Source organism: Hippoglossus hippoglossus, chromosome 9 (assembly GCF_009819705.1).
Source record: "Hippoglossus hippoglossus isolate fHipHip1 chromosome 9, fHipHip1.pri, whole genome shotgun sequence".
NCBI classification, from domain to species: domain Eukaryota; kingdom Metazoa; phylum Chordata; class Actinopteri; order Pleuronectiformes; family Pleuronectidae; genus Hippoglossus; species Hippoglossus hippoglossus.
Window position 1 is genome coordinate 4087316 of NC_047159.1, and position 21203 is coordinate 4108518.

The window sequence follows — 21203 nt, forward strand, 5'->3', positions numbered from 1 at the left end:
CGTCCAGAGGTCCACTTCATTTGCTCTTTGAAAATAACTTATGCAGGGAAAAGGAGAAGAAAGGCCTTTGAGGCGCCACAGGCCACAGGCCCGATGAACGGACCTTTCAAGTACGGAGCGACGGAAATTCATCAGGAGAAAAGGCAGGAAGCAAGAGAGCGCGTCGAGCGACACAGAGAGAAGAGGAGACGGAGAGAAGATGCCTTTGATTGTAATTCACTTGAGCAGCCTCACCTTGGCTTTAATAATGGGACAACTTGAAAGGCTGTGTAGGTTAAACCGGAATTGAAGTGAATATTATGTGGGAGTGACGGAGTGCGCACATCATTAACGGCGGGGTAGTTAATAAGGCGGAGGCGTGGAGACATTAGACACTGAGTTATTACACTGACAAGCTCATGTACTCACATACAGACAGAGAAGTATATAAGCTGCTGACACTGAATGAACAAACGGAGCTGATGGAAATAACAGACGTGGGATTAATCCACAGAATATGAGATAAAGAGGTTTAATACTCATCAATACAGGAGGATATCAGCAGCCTCGTTAACACTAATTGATGCTGCCTTTAAGTACGAAAAGTGATACGTCCATTTCAAAAGATGTGACCATTACTGCCCACATAGTTCCAAGGAGGAGGTCTCTCAACTCGCAAAGTTGAAATGTCTTCCCGTGTCCTATGGTCGTCTCGTGTAAAACTAAAATTTATTAAAAGCGAGAACAGAAATTGACATTTAAGATGAACTAGTTTTCAGAACATGAGTCTTAGCTGAGCTCTGGGGCTGGAAACATCAAATTCCCTCCCAACAGCAGAGCTACGACACCTTTCTTCAGCACCTTCACGCTCACTGGGGGAGTTTTTTTTCCGTCAATCTGTAGGAAACGCTCCTCCACCTAACACCAGCAGCGGGTCATGTGCACTGGTGAGTGTGATCACAACCGATCCAGACAGTGACAAACTGCACTCCCTGACAAATGCGACCACAGAGCTCCGGAGACCGCGAGCCCGTTTCTCTGGATGCAGAAGGACTGTCTCGTGGTAATGAATGGCCCCGCTCGGCGCAGTCGGCAGTTTGGGAGCATTAGGAGCTGGAATGCATTAGAGCTGATTAGACAGACCGAGCCCGAGTACCCTCTCCTGGTAATGAGAATGCTTTGTCACTCATTAACACCTCCACCATTCTGGCCTTGTAGGGAAAAAACGAGCGCGAGGCCCCGACATTTGCATTTTTTCCTTTTTTTTCTTGCCAGCAGAAACTGTTTCTTTTGATGAGGTGGAGAGAATGAAAGGGAGAATGAGGGAGCAGTCAATTGCCGGCAACACTGGGAACGGTGATTGTGCGGAACAATGGCGTATGGAAAAAAAGGATTTGGGGACATCTGATGAGAATATGCTTGATGCTGAACGCAGCCTGTTTTTCCTCAAGAGCACGTCGGCTTTTTCTCCTTTTTTTTGGCGCAATCATGCATGAATACCGTAAATGAATCCGTGTAACTACATCATGAATATGTCGGCATATAAAAAAACAACCTCTCTCTTGCTCGGTGTCGGACTCTGGTTCCTGTTTGTTGTCGCTGTTGTTGTGTTTCGTGCGCTCGTGATCAGATGGATTTTCGATGTCTCTTGTCGGGTGCAGGCGGGGTTCTCTTGTAATTAAATATGTAACACGTACTTCCCCAAAAGTCGCTTGCTGCAGCTAACGTACTTTTTCTTGAGGCAAGCCGGTGTCAGCGCCGTGTGGCTTCATGTTATAATTAACATCGGTTGCTGCTGCCGGCCAATTAGCAAGATAACAATCCACAGAACAAACCTCTTTTCTAAACACAAGATTTCTCTCCGGCAGCGACTTGCAGTGTTTTGTAATTGAGACAAAGATTTTGATTTGAAAAAACGAATCTTTCTCCTTCGCCGCTTTCACTGAATGGAAACAAATACATAGAAACACATTGTGTTGTCGTGCATCTCTTCTTTTGTTGCTGTTCACCTCCACCCGAGGAGCTTCTGCTTCTGTTCCCATTGATTTGTTTGTTCGTCAGCGGGACTGAACAAAAACTACTGGACAGATTCCCTCGAAACTTGTCTTGGGACATGAGCCAATAAAGAACTGGACAAAGGATTTTAATTTTGCAAGAAAGGGCGTTTTTTCCGACAGGGTTGAATAGTGTCCAGCATCGGAACTGCGTCACAGTCACATCGTCCGCTTCCTTCCTTTGGGATCAAAGCTGGAAAACATGAGCGTGCTGTGTTTACTTTACTGACGCTTCTGAATCCTCAGTTCCTCCGTTTCATTAAGACCTTGTGTACCTCGCTGCCATTTGGAGAAGCTGAACACACAAATCCTCTTCAGCTCACAGAAAACGCTCAGTTTCAAAAGCAAACAAACACTATAAATCTTTTTCACCATGCTTTTCTTTTTTTTTCTTTCGTCTGATGTCTTTTCTTGCATGGAGCAAAATCCAGAAATAATAAAAGATCCAGAAACATCATTATGAAAAGTGATAATCAGAAGCCGGGGCGTTCTCACTGCTCGCTGTTAACTTCAAAAAAACAAAGAGAAGCCGCCTGCCGAGTAAAGCTCATCCTGACGGAAGCGATTCAACTTTACGATCCTCTCTAACACTTCAAATGCGGCTTCAGTCGTGTTTTACATATCGCTGGCTGCTCCTCGGATGTGTTACTGCAAACGGCTTTGAAGGTGTCAGATTAATTAAGAAGTTTTTTTAAAGACTCCATCTCCCACCTCGGAATAAAACGACTGGAAACTATTCTCGGTGTGTGAAAGAGACTTCAGGTTCGAGGTGTTGGTGAAAGAGAGGATCCGAAACGACACGGGTGTAGAATTCCTCACAACATCTTTGTGCTTCTCCACCGGGCTCGGGCCTGATAAGACTGTTTACATTCGCCACGCCAGAATATAGAGATTAGCTCCGTTTCTCCCAGAGAGCGGAGCCCCCGGAGGAGTCTTCAGGTGAACTGTGACGAGACTTTATCGTCAGCGCTGTAATCTACAAAAAACACCTTCAAAAACAAACAAAAACTTCAACAAATTCTTCATCAGGAAGGTTCCGCTCTGATCTACAGCGCTGCAACTTTAGAGCGTATTGATTTCTTGACGTTCCCTTGTAAACCTTTGTTTCTTTGAGTTCTGAAAAAAAACGTGTTGATGGATTTGGAGTGTCGCTGCTCAGCGTTTGTGACAGCGTAAAGACCGGCTCACCTCCTGGCCCTGCGATGGCTGTGGTGTTTGCGTGCTTTTCCCTTGATGCAGCCATTTCTGGCGGCCGCCTCCACCCTGGTGTCGGCTGCTTTCCTCTCATCAGCCTTAAGTGGCTGGCAGAGTGTTGTTTGGAAGCTGTGAGGAAAGAAAAACAGAAGAAACTGATTTAGTTTTTGTGTTCGAGTCTTCGTGGCAACTTTTTCCACGCAGTTATCGCTTCCATCATATAATAGTTAGACGGTCGAAGGCGGGGGTGGGGGGGGGTTTAACATGCTAGGTTAGCCGTATTCCCTCTGGTCGACTGGGTGTGTGTTTCATTCCCCTCCATTTCCCCCTGCCAGCCATTCTCCAGGGAAAATTGCAGGTCAGCCATTTACCATTCAAATCAAGGTGTCAATTGAAATGTTGTTATTTACATGCTTCAGTTACCCTGACATTTTGGAAAGTGGTGTTTTCTGTCTGGTGTCAGGCAGATGCAGCCGAAGGAGACGCACGTTCAGAAGAAAAGTTCCATAAACCAGAATGTATATATCTTTAGTTTAGACAACATATATACTGACGTATAAAAGCTAAATCAACAAGGAGGAGAGATCGGGTCGTGCCCCAATAGTAAACAGTAAAATAATATTTGGGGGCCAATACCGAAATTAGGAAGTAAAAAAATGTAAATGCTGATATATCGGCTAATATAGATATATATATATATATATATACATTTGTTTTAGCAATGATTCCTAAGATATTGTCATCAACCCCTTGTGACAGAAAAATGTAAATGATGTTTGATATTTTAGAGATATTTTAGATATTTGATATTTAAACTGAGGCGAACTACGTCTGGTTTCAAAATAAAGCTAATAAAAGTCTGGTGTTTACTTATTCCACCGCTTCCACTTGAACCTGCCGAAAAAAAATCTCCATCACAGTGGAATGAACAGAGCAGACGACTAAACAGACAGAACGCTTCCCTGCTTATTATCCTCTGTTTTAGTCATGGGAGATTTGAGCATAATTACAGCTTCTCGTCTTCTTGGAGTGGCTCCTGTCTGATTGTAATGAGAAGATAATCAGAGCCAGACATTAGGCCGTCAACGCCACCGCCGCCGACGCCGCCGCCGACTATACCTCCTCCTCCTCCTCCTCCTCCTCCTCCTCCTCCTCCTCCCCCAGCGAGGGGCAGGCAGGAGCCGTCCCTTTCCATCTTTCTCACCTTCGTTATCCTCTGCTTCTCTGCAGAAGAGCGAGCGCCCCTGGCAGGGAACTAATAATTTAAAACGGCAGACCGGGCACTCCAACATGACTGAGTGTCTGAAAGGTGACAGGGGAGATAAAGACAGCCTCCAGAAGGATAATTAGTCTGATCAGGGAGGATGATGGGAGAGAAACCTCTGAGTAACCTGATGACTTGTCTAACGTTCGCCCCGTGTTTTTCGAGATGACAAACTAAGACATTCGATTTTCTCATCACACTGAACTGGATCATTAAAACTTAATTCTGACACTGAGAGAACATGTGTTTAAATTTCTGACCTCGTCTTATGTCAAGACTGTTTGTTTTAGAGCCAAAAAACAATTATCCAATTCAACAATTAGACAATCAAGGGAAATTTAATAAAAAGAAATTGTGATTAATGATAATTGTTTCAGTCCTTTTTCTCTTTGCTTTATCGTCTGTATTGTTTTTCCCAGTCATTGTGATTGAATTAGTTTGAAGTTAATTAATTGATTTGATTGAAAAAAACTGCAGAAAAGCAACGTGATGGACCTTGTGATGAAATGATTGTCTATTGTCCTGTTTTCAATATCAAAAGAGACATTTTAAACTTCAGCTTTAGACTTACATCTATAATTCCACAGCCACTGAGCAAACGTCATGTTCTGATGAAGATTATATCATATAACTGCTCCCAAACAAAATGTGTAAGACATTTACCTCTGAGTTGTACAATAGACTAAAGATGGACGACAAGACAAATCATCTGGATTGCCCCCTGGTGGTTGGCTTCAGATGGGAAATGGACCAAATAAAAAAATTATATATTTTTATTCTCTGACTCCAAATGAGGTAAATCGTGTTTCAGGGCTTCATTTTGTACATAGGGATGAAATGGAGACAACCTTTGTTGTTTGGACATTTTACATGTTGTTTATATTTTGTTAATACTAAACAATAAGCTAAAAATATGAAACCATTAAACATATAGATAGAAGATTCTTTGAAATATTAAAATAACCATTAGCTGCCGGCCCAGTTGGCGTTTACTGCAACAGTAAAACCTTTTTCCAGTTTGCTATTGACCCTCGCTGCTCTGATGGTAATTTATCTAACCTTAATTATACATGTGGTGTACGGCAGGTTAAGAGAGAAAGAAGATATTGATATTCCAGCCAGTGGTAACACAAGTGCCCTTCTTCCTGCGTGGATCTGAACAATATACACAATTTACTCGGCTCAGGAGAACAAAAGGATGAAACATTTGCAGTGGAGGACGGTCCACTCTGTGTCCCTGAAAAGAAACGAGCAGAGGAAAGTGGCGCCCGGCTCCTTTTACCGGCAAGCTCGCCGCTTCTTTGTTATTTGCTGTCACTCTAGAGGCTGATGAGTTCTAAATGAAATCGATTTCGTTATCACGGATGCACATTCCCTCCATCTGTCCCCTGCAATTTCTGGGCTGAAAACTTTCCATGCTAATAGCACCTGGATTTAGGGAGGGCTGTTTGTATCTGTCAGATAGAACTCCTCTCTCTCTCTCACATGCATATATATGCTCCCACTCTCAGGTTTGTCCTTTTGGAGTCGTGATAATTCATAACCAGGCAGCGGCTGTGAGGATTTAAAGAGACAAAGACCCAAACTGGCAAAAAGGTTAAAGGTTTCAGCATGTAGAATTCAGTGACATCTAGTGGTGAAGTAGCATGTTGCAGCTGAACACCCCTCACCTCCCCCTCCCCTTTAAAACACAAAAGTGAACCTGTGGTAGCTTAAGTTGTCATAAAAACTCAAAAGGTGTTTAGTTTGTCCAGTTTGGGCTACTGTAAATAACATGGCGGCCTCCGTACAGAGGACCCGCTCCTGATGTAAAGATTAAGTATTTAAATATAAAGGCTCCATTCTAGGGTAAAGAAAACAACAAGTGAAAACATCACAAAATAGATTATTCTATATTCAATTTTCCGCCAATTTCACCTTAATCTTACACACTAGACCTTTAAGTGAGAGCAACCGATGTCGAAGAATAACATGGAAACTACTACCTGCCTGGTTTGTGTACAATAAAACAAGTTAAAGTGAAATCATAAACTAGGATATCCTCCATTTCCTCCTGAAACATGACACGATGGCAGCAGCCACTGAGTGACTCCATCGTCTGTGCACTTGCCGATACAGGAGTCCTCCCTCTCGACCTCTTCACCTCTCGCTCTCATCATAAGAGCATGAACATGTATGACTTAACACAGCTCCCTCTGTGATGAGTAATCCTGTCACTGGAGGCTGAGAGAAGTGACCGTGACAAGCTCTGGTTTCTGTCTTTGTCACGGAGCGTCTCACTCCTCTCGACGCCGGGCTCCTCTGCTCTGTCATGCACCGCTACCGTTCATCGTCTGGTGGACGGGTTACATTTGCGGCACAAAAAAAAATGGTGTGTGTGTGTACATTTCTTTGCCAAATACATTTTGGAGCAAATCGTATTGTTGCACTAACAATGTGATTGTGATGCAATTTGATTCTCTTACACAAGACTGACTCAAACACTTGGGAAGGAATCAAACCATAGACTGTAAATGAAGATGGACGACATTGACAGCTCCTACAAATAAAAGTAAAAAACATCTTGATCGCCTCCCGGTGGCTGGATGCAGCACATGTTCCCACCTCCTTGTTAGCAGATGGGACATAGGGCCACATTTTTCAAAATGGTTTATTTTTTTATTATCCTATAAAAACAAGGTGAAACACGTCACGGTCACTATAGTGTCCAGACCCTGGCTCCAAATGATGTCACCGGCACAAGATGGCAGCACGTGAAATATTTTGGCTTCATGTTTTGTACAGTAGGAGGCATGTCGGCCATCTTTACACACCAACAATGAAGTGATCCTATTAACAACAACAAGTGATGTGCTTATTCCTCTGGTATAGACCTCCCTTGTTGTCCGTCAACTATTAAAAACACAACAATGAGGCACAACGTTGCCATGGACACCACATTTGTTTATTCCTGTGGAGAAGGCCACTGTAAAAAAAAAACTGTATGTCATTGAAAACTACTTTAGAGATGAAATGAAGGAAAATTAATCCACAATCAGTTGGATAATTAATAAAGTAAAAATGACAAACATTCATTCAAGCTTCTCCTTGTGATGATTCTGATCCTATTCTTCTATTTGGACAAAACAAGCTATTAAAAAAACAAAACCTCGAACTTTGATGACTGTTTTTCAGACATTTTCTGTTTGTTGACAAACACGATTAATGGATGAAAATGAAAACTAATTGCCAGATCAATCAAAAAAGGAACAATAATTGTTATTCACAGCCATAAATTAGCTGCACAACAACAGAATGTTTAGGGGGCGGGTTTGATTTATACATGTGTGCAGGACTGCATTTGTGTCACGTTATTTAACAGGTTGATTTAATCCCCCAAAAAAATCAGTTAAAAGAGAAATGAAAAGCAGATTTTTTATTTTTTTTTTAACGAACCAGCTGCTCGTCTGCTGAACCTCCAGCTCTGTGCTGCGATATCCATAAAACATCATTCCCAGTCTGAGCCACGGGAGGATCATCATAGTTTGTGTACAGTTTCATTGTCCACACCCCATTTACGATGTAAGATTGAGATAAACTGCGACAGTGTCTGCCAGGAGCCGCTCAGTAACCTGCCAGCTGCCGTACCGAACACCGGCTCGCTGTGGGAGACAGCTCATGAGTCACAGCATCAGCTGACACTGTACAGGTGTGCAGGAAGCAGGCAGCCGTGAAACCGAGCAGCGGAACAGTGCGGCGGTGTTTGCATTAAAAAACGTGACGAAATCAAATCAGCGATTAACGCAAATTGCATCCGGAGCCGCCTCAGTTACAAACTTGCTAGAAATGTTTTCATCTGCTGTTTGAAATCAAGTGTTTTTGCTGAACGCGTGTGAGGGGGAACTGCTCCACGCTTTGTTTCAGCAGGCGCTCTGAGGCGGTGGGAGTGTGTGCAGGATCTGTGGGGACGAGGCCAAACACACACACACACAGGAAGTCCAACGCAACCTTTTCCTTCCAACCCCTTAGTGTCCACAGATACCCCGCTGTGACAGAATGAGATCGTACCAGAGAGAGTTAAGAGGCGCTCCAGGGGCATTTGTGCATTTCCTGGTCTGTGATCTCTTCTCCTCCTGGAGGCACTAACAGACCAATGCCCCCCCCCCCCTCCTCCCACACACAGCTGCGTTTTACTCTCACAGCGCAACCTTTGCTTCTCGGGTCCATTCAGTTTACTTCATTTAATTTAGCTTTTTTTTGTGCACTATGATTATTTAATTAAATACGTTAAAATGCTTGAAATTGATTATACTACACTGGTATGAGATGATGCTGGTTGTTCCGTCACAGTTTCAAACATCTGGGATCTGGGATTGACCATTGGTGAAAACGTTTTGTATAATGTAAGTACACAAGTCAACAACATATATATCAGAGGTTCAGTCGTGATCATGTCTGGTTTATCTGGTTTAACCCCCAGGAACTGTCATTAATTCTCGGTTTCAGTGGAAAGCTGATAAATAACAAATAACTAAATAACTAAATAATACAAAAGAATTTCATTTTCACTTTAAAAATACATTTAAGGGTTCCAGCCTCAAAACACCATCATTGGTCGACCCGTTCATCCCTTTCTGTTGCCGTGTAATCTTCACCTGCCACTTCCTGCTGAGGGCAGCACGAGGAGACTCAGGCCTAATAGAGCAGGTGAATAACAACCAGTGGAAAGTGAGCTAGAGGACATTCGTAGAAGGATCAATATCGCTAACCCTACAGCAACAACAGGAAAACAACACCAGGGGATTGATGGATGCTACGTTCTAACAAGAGAATGCAAGATTTAAAGAGTTAAAGATTTAACAGCAAAGACAATTTACTGTTCAATATATTTTCCCCCTGATTTTATTAAGCACATTTAAAAGTATAGGCGTGTTTAAAATTCAGATCAAAGTTTGACCACTTTCATTCAAGTATTAATTTAATAATGGTTGACAATAAGTGTAGAGCTCTTAAAGGAAAGTTTACTTTAAACATAAATTGGAAAAAAAGATTTCCTCCGAGTGTCATTACTTGTTACGACGGTCCTCACTATAACAATCCAAACATCTTGGTTATTCAAAGTGGACGGTTGCCAAATTGTCCAAATTAGCACTTAAGGGGCTCTGTTCTCAGATACAAGCTGGTAAACATGTCAAGAATATCCAGGCAGATAATGAAGAGCGGGGAAGGACTTGCGTGACATTCATCCTCTCAGGAATCAGGGGGAATTTGTGTAAGTGACAGTAAAGTGTGCAGAGCAGGGAGGCTTTTTTATCATTTCTTTTTCTTCCCATTTTCTGCAGATGATTTAAGAGTTCCCCAGCCACTCGTGAGGTTCAGGGAGGCTAATAAACTTTTCATTATCCCTGTCACAGTGACCAGGAACAATTGATTGTCGTTATTATAGGAGTGATGATAGTTGAGATAATTACCGAGAAAAGAGATGATCTACTACCACAATTAAAACCCAAACAAGGTGGTCCCAAGGCGCCACTGCTTTAATCTACACCGAGGTTGTTTATTCAAGTTTCAGACCCGAGTCAAGAACAACTTTATCACCTCCCAAAGGACGCGAGCGAGCAATTAAACCCACACGAAGCGAATCCAACACATCCCTCACGAGGCCGACCCCTTGAGGAGCTCAAAACCTGTTCAAACTTTTCAATGCAAAGTGGATTTGTTTAGGTGAAGTGTTATTGATTAAATGTGAAGAGATTGTGCGGCAATCATTCAGACCCCGCACAAACACGGGCTCGCAATCAAGTAGTTCCAGTCAATTAGGCAAATGAGCCAAAGATCCAAGCACTTGATCACCGAAGCTGCCTTTACAACTCAAGTTAAATATCATTCGCTGCTAAAAAGATTCAGAAACATGAAATGACATTTGGAAATTGAGGAAGTACTGGTTGAGGTTCTTAATGAGCTGGTTTTTTTTTATTATTATGGTATTAAAGTCCGGAACACGCTGTCACAATGAAACAAATCCAGTTTGCGTCTCTGCTCGCGGTGCATGTGATCTGAGGATTTAACATGTCCCCGGGAACGGGGCTGCGTTTCTCTTCTTACGGATAAAACGTGCACAGATGGGTAATAGATTTTTTTCGGTAACATTCTCTGCAGCCAGAATAAATTGTGAGGATGAATGCAAATCCTTTTGGGCGGCGGAGATCAGACCCAAATTGGCCGCCTCCTCCTTCCTTACAATGTATGATGGGAAGGCAGAATGATAGAAGTGAACATGAAAGATTTAATGGCTGCTCCGGCCCAGTTAGGATGTATCAGGGGCTTCGGGCTATTTTCCATCTTTGCAAGTTTGCTTCAAAAGTTCCATCCACCTTCAGCCGATGGAACTTTTCTGTGTTATTATCAAGGTTCGTGATTTATCTGTGATGAGTTCGATAGCAACTCTCGACAGAGCTGGATGAATTGTATCAACAAAGAGCGGTGGGAAGCAATTACTGGGAGTAAATATACCAAAGTATATCTTTGAGGTAATGTTCTTACAATTACTTGATAACCGCCGAGTTGTTTCCAATTTAAACTTCTCACATGGTTTTTTCTCCATAAAATAGTTGGAGACAAACTGAGGTGACATTATTTCACATAAGAAAACAATGAGAATAGAAAACCCAATACAGATTTTGGGAACCAGCCACTAAACAATCTTGAATATTAAGTAGCTATCAACTAGCAACTAGCTAGTTCGACCAGTATCAGTACTAATAGTTTAGTAAATATCTTTTATTAGGGTTGTCAACTTTTATTCAAATGAATAAATTGAATGGCTGGTTCAATTCTAAGGTTTCGTGAAAAAAAATGACAGCCTATATCGTATCAATGCCTCAGTCAAGCGTAGTTTTATTTTGAAACCTTTGGCTTAATTTGCAGGTGATGCTTTAAGCTGGATTTTAAATTGAACATTTTATCTTTGCATACTTCTTCCTACATTGTCAATAAATGCAAAGTGCATGTGTTGTACTCCCTATGCAGAGTTAATAATGTGGCCCATCGGCAGAACAACTGGCCCTGATTATTCCAATCAGACCGACTACATCATCTTTGAATATGAAATAACCTGAACGTCCTCACCTCACTATCAACTAATCAGCAATGGCAAGCCCTTTGCCCTTCCAGCGGCTGAGTGCGCTGCGATGCCAGAGTGACTTTGAAGACCAGGGAGGTTGGTTTATTCAATTATTGTGCCCTGATGATAAAATGGGAGGAGGGGGGGAAAAAACAAAAACATAATGGCTTGATTAATTTCCTTATCACGGTGAGCACAAAGAGTAATTACAACGAAATCCATCGCTAGGTGAACGACACATCAATCAAATTAAAGCAGTCTCCACTCGGCAGAAATCACTTTCAAACAGAACAAACGAGTCGATTGGCTCAGAGCTGCGCCTCCGGCCAGGGAAGTGTCGCCTTACCAACTGTTAACGCCAGGCAAAGGTTACCAGGGTGATTAGAAAGCTCCGAACACGTCGGAAATATTAATAGAAATTCTGTAGGAACAATTACAGCGTCACTGTGAGTAAGCCTGAGCCGGACCGAGGTAAATGTTTTAGCCTAAAGCCTCGACTGACGCTCGCGACTGGCTACTTCAAACCAGCAAGGAAACTGTGTGAATATGAAGCTGCCTTCAAATATCAATGCATAATAACACAAGAGGAACTCCGTGACCTCCAAATCACATCCACGACCACTTTGCACACAAAGACACGTTCACAAGGTCGACTTCCTGAGAGCAGCTAATACACGACACTGAATTAATGGTGTAGTTACATGAGGGCAATATTTCACCTCTGTAATGAGTCGCTTTATGGCAGCTGGAGGAAACGAGGCCGAACCGGTTCACAGAGACTTCACCAACAAGATCAGGGACAAAGGATTCTGAGCCCAAGAAGAATCTAAAATCTAAAATCTATATTATAAAACTACATGTGAGGTGCGACTCTTTAAATATTGTAAGTCACAAAGTTAATATTAATCACTAGTCACAAATCTGACCAAACTACACACACACACACACACACACACACACACACACACACACACACACACACACACACACACACACACACACGCACACACGCACACACGCACACACGCACACACACACACAGGGTGAGTGAGTTTACTGTATAGTGCCTTACAGTGACAGTGTCACAGCCTTAGCAACACTGACAGACGTTAGCAACAGAATGTGAACATTACAATTAGAGAGTTATTACTTTATAAATATCTAGAAGAGCCCGAACCAGTTAAATCAGTGGATATGAGCCTGTTACTTATATATCACAGAATAAAACAACGCAGAAAAGATGTTTATTCTCTTATTTCAAGTTCTATATATTCGGTTGTATTTGTGCGTTTGTTGTTGTTGATGTTGGAAGACGGTCGTACTGAGGATTGTGGTTATGTTTATGAATATGTTGATGTCACATTGATGGGTTCTTTGCTGCAGTGCTTTCTATTTATCTTGTGCCGCCTCAGGTCATGTATGATTTCCTCCTGCCTGCTGTCTCTGCAATGTGTGAGGTGACGTTCAGTTTCCCCCTCGACGGATTAATAAAGTATCTCGAATCGTATAGTTATTTAAAATAAAGTTTATATATAAGGGATTGATGCACATATTACACAACCGTCAAACTATCAGCTACAGGAATATAACTGTCTGCCTGGTAAAGTTTTGCTAGTGTGAGTTCATGTATAAAATATATACATAGGCCCCAGATATAGAGAAAACAGGAGAAAAGAAAACATTCATAAATAGATATTTCTCTCTACTGCAGCTCGATGGAAATACAAAGCCTGTGGTCACATTTTTAAATTCTTACATTGCTGCAAAGTTATAATCCACTCTTTTGGGTTAGACTTAAAAAAAAAATTAAGAAATTCTTTTAAAACACATAACAAAAAATAAACATTAGCAGAAAAAAAAATCCGCTGGTTCTCCTGAAGTCAGAACATCTCATTAAAATTAGATGCTCCTCTCCAGAGTTATGGAAATGAGAGCTGTAATGTCAACTGCAGGATGAACCCTTTTGGAAAATAAATGAATTTTTCTTTAGCCAGTGAATCACAGCCTAAAAAAGGTTTCATTGGACTCGGGTAAACCTGCTGGATTTTTTCGCCTGGCAGCTCTTTTCCATTCGCCGTCTCTCTCTGGAGAGTAGAACTATCAAATCACGGCGCTATAGTGCTGAGATACACGAGGACTGATAGCGTTATGGTTCATTTAGGGATCCACTACAGGCTGAGGGGAGGAAGAGGGAACCATGAGGAGTGGTAACAATTGAATAACGTCTTAGAAAATGTCTTATTCGATGGGTGACATGTGAAACGTGGCCACATGTGTGTCATTGCCTTGTGGATGGTAATATTCTCCTGGAGTGAGTTCACGACAGAGTTCAGGCTGCAGCACTTTCCTGTGAAATGGAGGCTGAAGCTCGGAGAAACCATGGCACCGTTCCCAATAGCCGCTGCTTTACATTTCACTGTTGGTACAAGCTGCTTTCGACCGGAGAAGCTGAATGTTCGGCAAAGTTTATTTCCGAGTGGAGCAGCAGTTAAGTTCCAATGAGCGAACAAAGGGATTTTTTTTTTTACACACACATAAACGCCTGCACCCCAGCAAACAGCTGTATGCACGACGAAGCACGCCTGATTCTTAATTAGCCCAAAACTGCATCTGAATGCCAACAGTGAGGAGCTGCTGCCATCATCATCATCATCATCATCATCATCATCATCATCATCATCATCATCACCGTTATGCCCTTTGTGGTCAAACCCAACGACGCTCTTCCAGAGGCATTTAGAAGAATAGCTCCGGCGTCACGTGATCCTCTTACACCAGACTGTTAACATCTAAACTGGGAGTATTTTTCTCTTTCACGCATCATGAATCTTACGTGTGCATCAATTACTCGCCTCTGAAATGGAGTTAGGAGTGATTAGAGGGTTTTTTTGTGCGAGGCCAGGAGGGAGGGAAGCGGGCATAGTTGGGTTTAATTAGCAGCTTGTGAGGCACACTTCCTCACTGCACTTCTTCCTGTGTGAAGGAGATTACTGAAGAGCCTTCTGCAGATGCTAATGCATGTGGAGTGCAGGGGAGCGGTAATCATTGTGCACCCTGTGTTTAATTAGCACGACCATGACACCAGAGATGAGCAGCGTGCCAGGAGCAGAGCCTCTGGTTGGCTGGCAGAAGGTGTTCGAGCAGAGTTTTGACCAAAGGAGACAAAGGGCTTCTTGGAACTTTTCAGAAAAAGAGTTGGATCATGGGAAAAGTCTGCGCTCTGAGTGGGGATTCGTTTTCCCCGGCGAAGTCTAATTTGCTCACTCAAACAGGCAGCTGACAGATGGGTTCCAGATTGGAAAAATTCCACTTGCTCCATTTTAAATTGTGAAATTTTGGCCCGCGTGAACTTTATTTCTTAAACAAATATTACCCATCACCTCTCGCTGCACACCTCTCCCAATTACTAGCGAGAACAGACAGGAAATAAAACTGCCATCTGGCGGAAACTTAATCAGCCAATTAAAGAAGTAATATTTACCAGGGACCGCAAAGAAAACCGTAAACAACTTGTTTTCCATGACACTGAAGCTAATTTAAAATCTGCTTTGACAGACCAGCCGCCGCAGCTCTGTGCATTAAGGAACCTCCCGAGCTGCCTCTCCCCACTTCTGCCTCTAATTATCCGCCGTCACGTTTCCTTGTAGTCGCTCCGTGGGAATAATTCCCAGCATTAACTGAAGGGTTTCTCCACACACCTGTCTGGACGCACACCCCTCGATGGGCAGACTGGGACCCTGCATTTTGCCATTTCAATCCTGCTGCTCCGTCTTAATGAGCTGCTGCAGCGCCACACTAATTTGTGTCAGTAAACATATCAGGTTTGCAGCCGGCCATGACAGGCAGAATGAAACTCAATGGACCCATCGACACTTTTTGTGCGGGAGAGAGAGCGCGAGGCAACTCCGACAAGATCTAGATTCGCTGGTAATTAGAGAACGGGTTCGGAAAGGGCCTACGCGTTCAATTACGCTCGGCTTCCCTTCTCTTTTTCTGCAAATCGTCTGCAGTGACGCCCGCTTCAAATGTAAAATAGCCCCGTGAATTATTCAACAAGCTCTGACTATGACCAGATTGTTCCCTCTGTCAGGAGAATAGAAATTGGACCAATATTTTCCGTCCTGTGGAGGTGTCATGGTGTGGAGGCAGCAATAAGGTGGGGGCAAGTTTCATAAAAGATATCAAACAACATCTGGATTCCCTGATAATGTTTTGCTTTCATTTTCTGCATCTTCTCTCTCGTGTCCGTTTTCCACAGTGCACAGTAATATCATTTCAATCAGGCATGTGTTTCATAAATTACCTCTCAGACAGAAAATATCTGAAAGCTAGTTTGAGGACTGGATTCACCTAATTTAATTTATTCTAAATTATATCTCTAAAAATGAGCTGCTTGCCTGCGATTGAGAAAATGCTGAGAAAACTTTTCAAAGCCAGGAAACAAGATTTGCTTTTAAAAAAGTAGAAATGCACCAAAAAAACTAAAGTTATACACACAGCACCCTTTACGAGATGAACACTAAAGCTGCGCAGTATAAGACACGAATCAAGTTCTGAACCTTAAATTAACGGACATCTGTCTCTTTCCCCGCTCACCTCATTAAAGTTTTCACACTGTGCGCTCTCTCTTTGCATATTGCTTTTTGGCGTGAAGACAGGAGCAGGTAAACTCAAACCCATGATCCTCCCTTCTGTTCCCATCGCCGCTCCGTCTCGCTGCCACCTACCAGGTGTGGCGTGCCGGGCAGATGGAGGCGCAGCGTCAAACATATCCAGCAGATCCACCGCTACCATTTTGGAATCTATAAATGTACCAGGAGGGCACAGAGTGCAGTCTCCTGCCGTCTCACTAACTAACTAACGTCCCACCTTTTTCAATACGCTCGTGTCAGATCTCTGGGCTTGTTCCTCTTTGTTTATGTGCTGCTTTCACCTTCTGTCTCAGTCTATTTGAGTCTCGTCCAAGAAGATGAGTGTCGTTTTTTTTGCGGTGTTTCAAATTAAGGAACGCTGCCACAACCTGTAGGCTGCTTCACGGGCCTCGGGTGTCATATCCTCGGTGTAATCTCTTCCATTTCTCTCTCTGCTTTCCTTCTGGGTTATATTCTTTGTCCCTCGCATTGTCCCTGCAGTACATCTCCCTCCAGTGTCCTTAGAGAGGCAATTGTCGACGATGTCTGCAGCAGAAATCTCACAGGGCTCTTTGCATCATCTCCTCCACTTGTCTGACACCCCACAATGTCCACTCCTCACACACAGGGAATGATCCTCACTCTCACCGCTGACACAGATTTGCGGAACGACCATGCCACCCACTCGACATGACTGTGCATGTGTATATAGACGCATGTAGGAGTGTGTGCAGGCGTCTGTAACATGTCAATGCTGGCTGTTCAGGATGCTTGTATTAGCTTTGAAAACCTGACTTTTCACATAGGAAAATAATCCTCTTAGATACGGAGCAGGGCATTCAGAATGTGATGACTACAGGGAGGCATGCAGACCCCCGCTGACTCCCCCGTCCTCCATCCACCTCTCCGCTCGATGCTAATCAGAGAGGGAGATAAGCAGAACTGCTCGTACGGTGAATTACAATCAGAGGCATCGTGGCTCTGTGATTTGAGGGCGTCTACATTTTTAATGCAAGTTTTTGGTCATCGCAAAGGTCAAGAACAAGAAAGTTTGCACTATCTCTGAACTTCAACCTCTTCCCTCTGTTTCCGTTTGTCAGTGCTAAGACATAAACCTGTACCTGGGCCTTAAGATTGGTTCTGAGATCAAACAGGTTGATTTCATTTAATTATTAATGTTAAAGAAAGTAAAGGAAATTACTGGATCCGTCAGTTATGCTCCAAAATTCAAAGGGTTCTACGCGTCCATTAAAGGTCAAGGGAAATCGATTCAGTAGATCTAGCGTAAAACCAAACAGACGATGAAAACTCTTTGGCGGAGGTAATAAACATTGTGGAGAGCGAAGGTGACAAACAACAATGGAGGGAGCACCAACGTGTTTTCAAACTTGTAACAATGATGGCAGGAGGAAGGAGGACAGATCGTCAGTGCGTCACAAGAGGGCACAATAACAGCAAATTGAACATTAATAGAATATATATATATATATATATATATTTTAAGATCTCCCTGTCACCATGAAACCAAACAAGTACAGAGACAAACAAGGGTTTTAATGTATCTTAAATGAACAATGATCCTCACCGCAGCTCCACATACTGCACTGGCTCCTCGGAGGGTTTCTAACCTGCTCGTGGGCGCTGGAGGTGACCTCGGCCCATGTTGGTACACATCATTATCATTTCCCTATAGGGGGAAGTGGTGATCAATGAGAGGGTGACCTTCCCCCCCCGCGCACACCTTCGTCAAAGTCGGATAATAAATTGGTTCATCCCACCTCCACTCCCGTCCGTGTTATTTACAGGGCTATCCGGGGGAGTCCATTACCTTTTTTTATGGAGAGGAGGTTCATTCAATTTGCTGGTGACCCAATAAGAAGTTCGGTAAGGATGTACGACGACGGGGCTCAAGGGCAAGTGAATTATTCCATTAGCCTTAATGCAGGGGAAGGAAAAAGTCGTTGAGGTCTTGAAGACATAACCTCTGTTCCCCGGGAGGAAACAACGAGAGTAAATATGAGGTGACAAAAGGCTCTTTCATGCTTATTCATAGGTGTTTTAATTGATTTCATTGTCATATTCCTCTGTAAATATGTCCAGGTGTAGTTTTTTTATGAACTTAATGTCTTACATATTTTATCTTCTCTGGATTAGGTCATTTTTGATATTTAATTCATTTTACACGCTGCCAAATTCACACGACTATTTAAAATATCTATTATTGATGCTACTTTGTTCCATTGTAAAGAATGAACCACTTTAAACCAGCTGATCTGTCCTGACATCCCTTTAATTGCACGTTGGGGACGAACAGGAAACTGTAAATGACATTTTAAGCGATCGCAGCCACATGGCTTAAAATAATTAGCTTAATTAAAGAGTCGTCTTATATTTGGCTTAAACCTTATTAAAGGATAATCCTCCTCAAAGTCAAAGGTGGCATTTAAAGCATTCACCAGGCAGCACAGTCAGGCCGTGTGTGTTGTACTGTATTAATGTGGATATAATGAGCGACATGAACTTTAAAGGGGACGTGCACACGTGGTCTTGTATAGTAGCTTATTAACTGAAGTTTGTTTAGAACTGAAGTGTTCACAGCTGTCTGGCTGCTTTTCCACAAGTGAAACATCCTTGAACACTGAAAAGCTCGTATTAAAACAGTTTCTTAACATAATCCATTGATGGTTCTTATTTCCAATGTTTCACAAGTGTGACAGCCACAATCGTTTGAAAGAAGGCATTTGCATCGTGAAATTCTGCCTCTGTTCTTTCTGCTTTATTTCACAAGACCCATATTCACTGTTTAAAATTAGGTTTTTGCTTTGTTGTAGGTGAGGTCGCTCACCTCTGCCATTAAACGATGTGAGACACCCACATTTTACACAACTGACCGAGTCTGGATGCAAAGTTAAATGTTAAGGGGTCAAAGAGTCCGACACCTCAGAGGATGTGGCCTCTGCATGCAGGAGCTTTAAAAGAGCAGCTTGACATTTTGATTAATGCACTTGTTTGTTTTCTTGCAGGAAGTTAGAAGCAGATGAGGGGTTCGGTACCGCTCTCGTGTTTTTCTGTAATATATAAAGCAACTGCCAGTAGAAGATTGACTTCGCATAAAAACAGGAAATAGGTGGATACAGCTAAAGCCAAGTTCAGACTATACACGACAAAGGTAAAAGTTTAAAAAACAACAAGTTTAGCTGTTTCTAAGGGCAGTTCTGTTCCATTTAATTAAATAGTTAGCTCTGGTTACGCAGCAGTACGCTCGCCCTTGGTCTCTTTGGGTTGGTGAATGTCTTTGTCACAAATGTAAGAATCTTCTACAGTCTATAAAGCGAATAAAAATATAAAGTCTTTTTTTCTTTTCTTTTATTATGACCAGATAATAAAAAGTCTTGCCAGCTGAGATACAATATTTCTAATGCAGTAAGTCTCAAGGTGAAAACGCAACAGGACATAGAATGTGCAGACGCACCGAGCATATTGAATCCTGATCTATTTTGAGAGCTCCCTGAAAGCATCACGTCTTCATAACATAGGTAAACAGGCGTAATATTATACATTTTTGCACTTCATATCGTTTTCAAATGTGCAGGACATATTGGGAAATAAGATATATTCAAAAATAATCCCTTAAGGCGCGCGTGAGACATCTGGCGCAAAGCCTGTCAGCTGCTTCAAACGTCGTCAAATGCCTCGACAGCGTGTTTCTTTGTCACCTTGCTGGCAAACGCTTTCATTCCCTGAGTGAAGTGAAGAGCAGCGACGCCTCAGAAGTGTCTGTAGATGTGAACTTGAATCTCTCTCTCCTTTATCACAGAAATCCTATAAGCACATTTTCCAGAGGAGGAATAACAGCGAGGGGAAGGACGCCTTGAAAGTGACTCAGGAGGAAGGAGTCCACTCTGTGTTCTCAGGGGGAAACGATGGTGGAGTCCAAGATTAAAGGAAGGTGAGTCTGATCCCACAGTGTCTTTGAGCAGAAGCAGATAATGACGAACAAAAGAGGCCTCGTGAAAAGTGAATTAAGATGAAGTTAAATGTTAACCTCTGTATCTCTGACTTTAAACATTTCAATCCGTAGGTTTTTACTATAGACTGCATATAAAGATGGATGACGGGTCTGCACTTCCTCCCACTGTACAAAACTGAAGCCAAAATACCCCCGGTGCCACCATCTTGCTGTTTCGTCATCAGAGTCTGCACAGGAGCGATCATGATGGCGAGTCGCAGTATCTGGATCACGCCGCGTAAAATCAGAAACTTGAAATACTTGAACAAACATCCCAGATAAGCTTAAAATGACCAATCAAAGATTTAAGGAGATTTTAGAAGAAGGTAGCCAGCCACCAGGGGGCGCTCGAGATGTCTTGTCTTTGTTTTTGGGGAGCTGTCAGTTCGTCCATCTATATTTACGGTAACAACTTAAAATAACTTGTAACTATGTTTTCATATACACAAGTAAACACCTTAAGTTATAATCTTACTTAGAGAACGAGTTCCTACACAGCGTTGACTTTATTACTATTATATTTAAATGTACAGTATTAATGATAAAGATAAAGCTTTCAGATGACGGCACGGTGACAGGACGGGTCATAGAAGGTCAGAGTTTAAAGTTCACGCAAATTGTGTCAGTATTTAACCATTTAGACGTGGACATTGATTCATTCACCCTCTTAGAAGATGGGATTTTTTGATTTTTGTGCCCCTTTCAGCTTTAACAAGACTTTGGATCGCAGCGTGCACCGCGACTAACAACGTTTCCTCCTGCCACTTTGATGCTCTCCCTGCTTGAAGCCTTTGTCGTGCACACCTGCTCTTGTTAGAAGAAATCTGGTTACGTGTACACACGTTGAGAAAGAGCAACTGAATCCTGACACGCACACGCCTGCCTCCATTTCTCAGCGGCACCTTGTATCGTGCTTAACACCAAAGTCAGGAGAATTAACACTGCGACACGGCACATTCACATTCATTTA

The 21203-nt window shown here is 42.6% G+C and overlaps 1 protein-coding gene across 1 annotated transcript in view; it reads right to left on the reverse strand.

Annotated features, from left to right (window-relative positions):
• Positions 1-21203, reverse strand: part of srrm4 (serine/arginine repetitive matrix 4) — a 53009-nt gene that overhangs the window by 13657 nt on the left and 18149 nt on the right. Inside the window, exon 2 of the mRNA XM_034595365.1 lies at positions 3222-3356. Coding sequence (XP_034451256.1) covers positions 3222-3356 — 135 coding nt within the window. The remainder of the gene's footprint in view (positions 1-3221; positions 3357-21203) is intronic.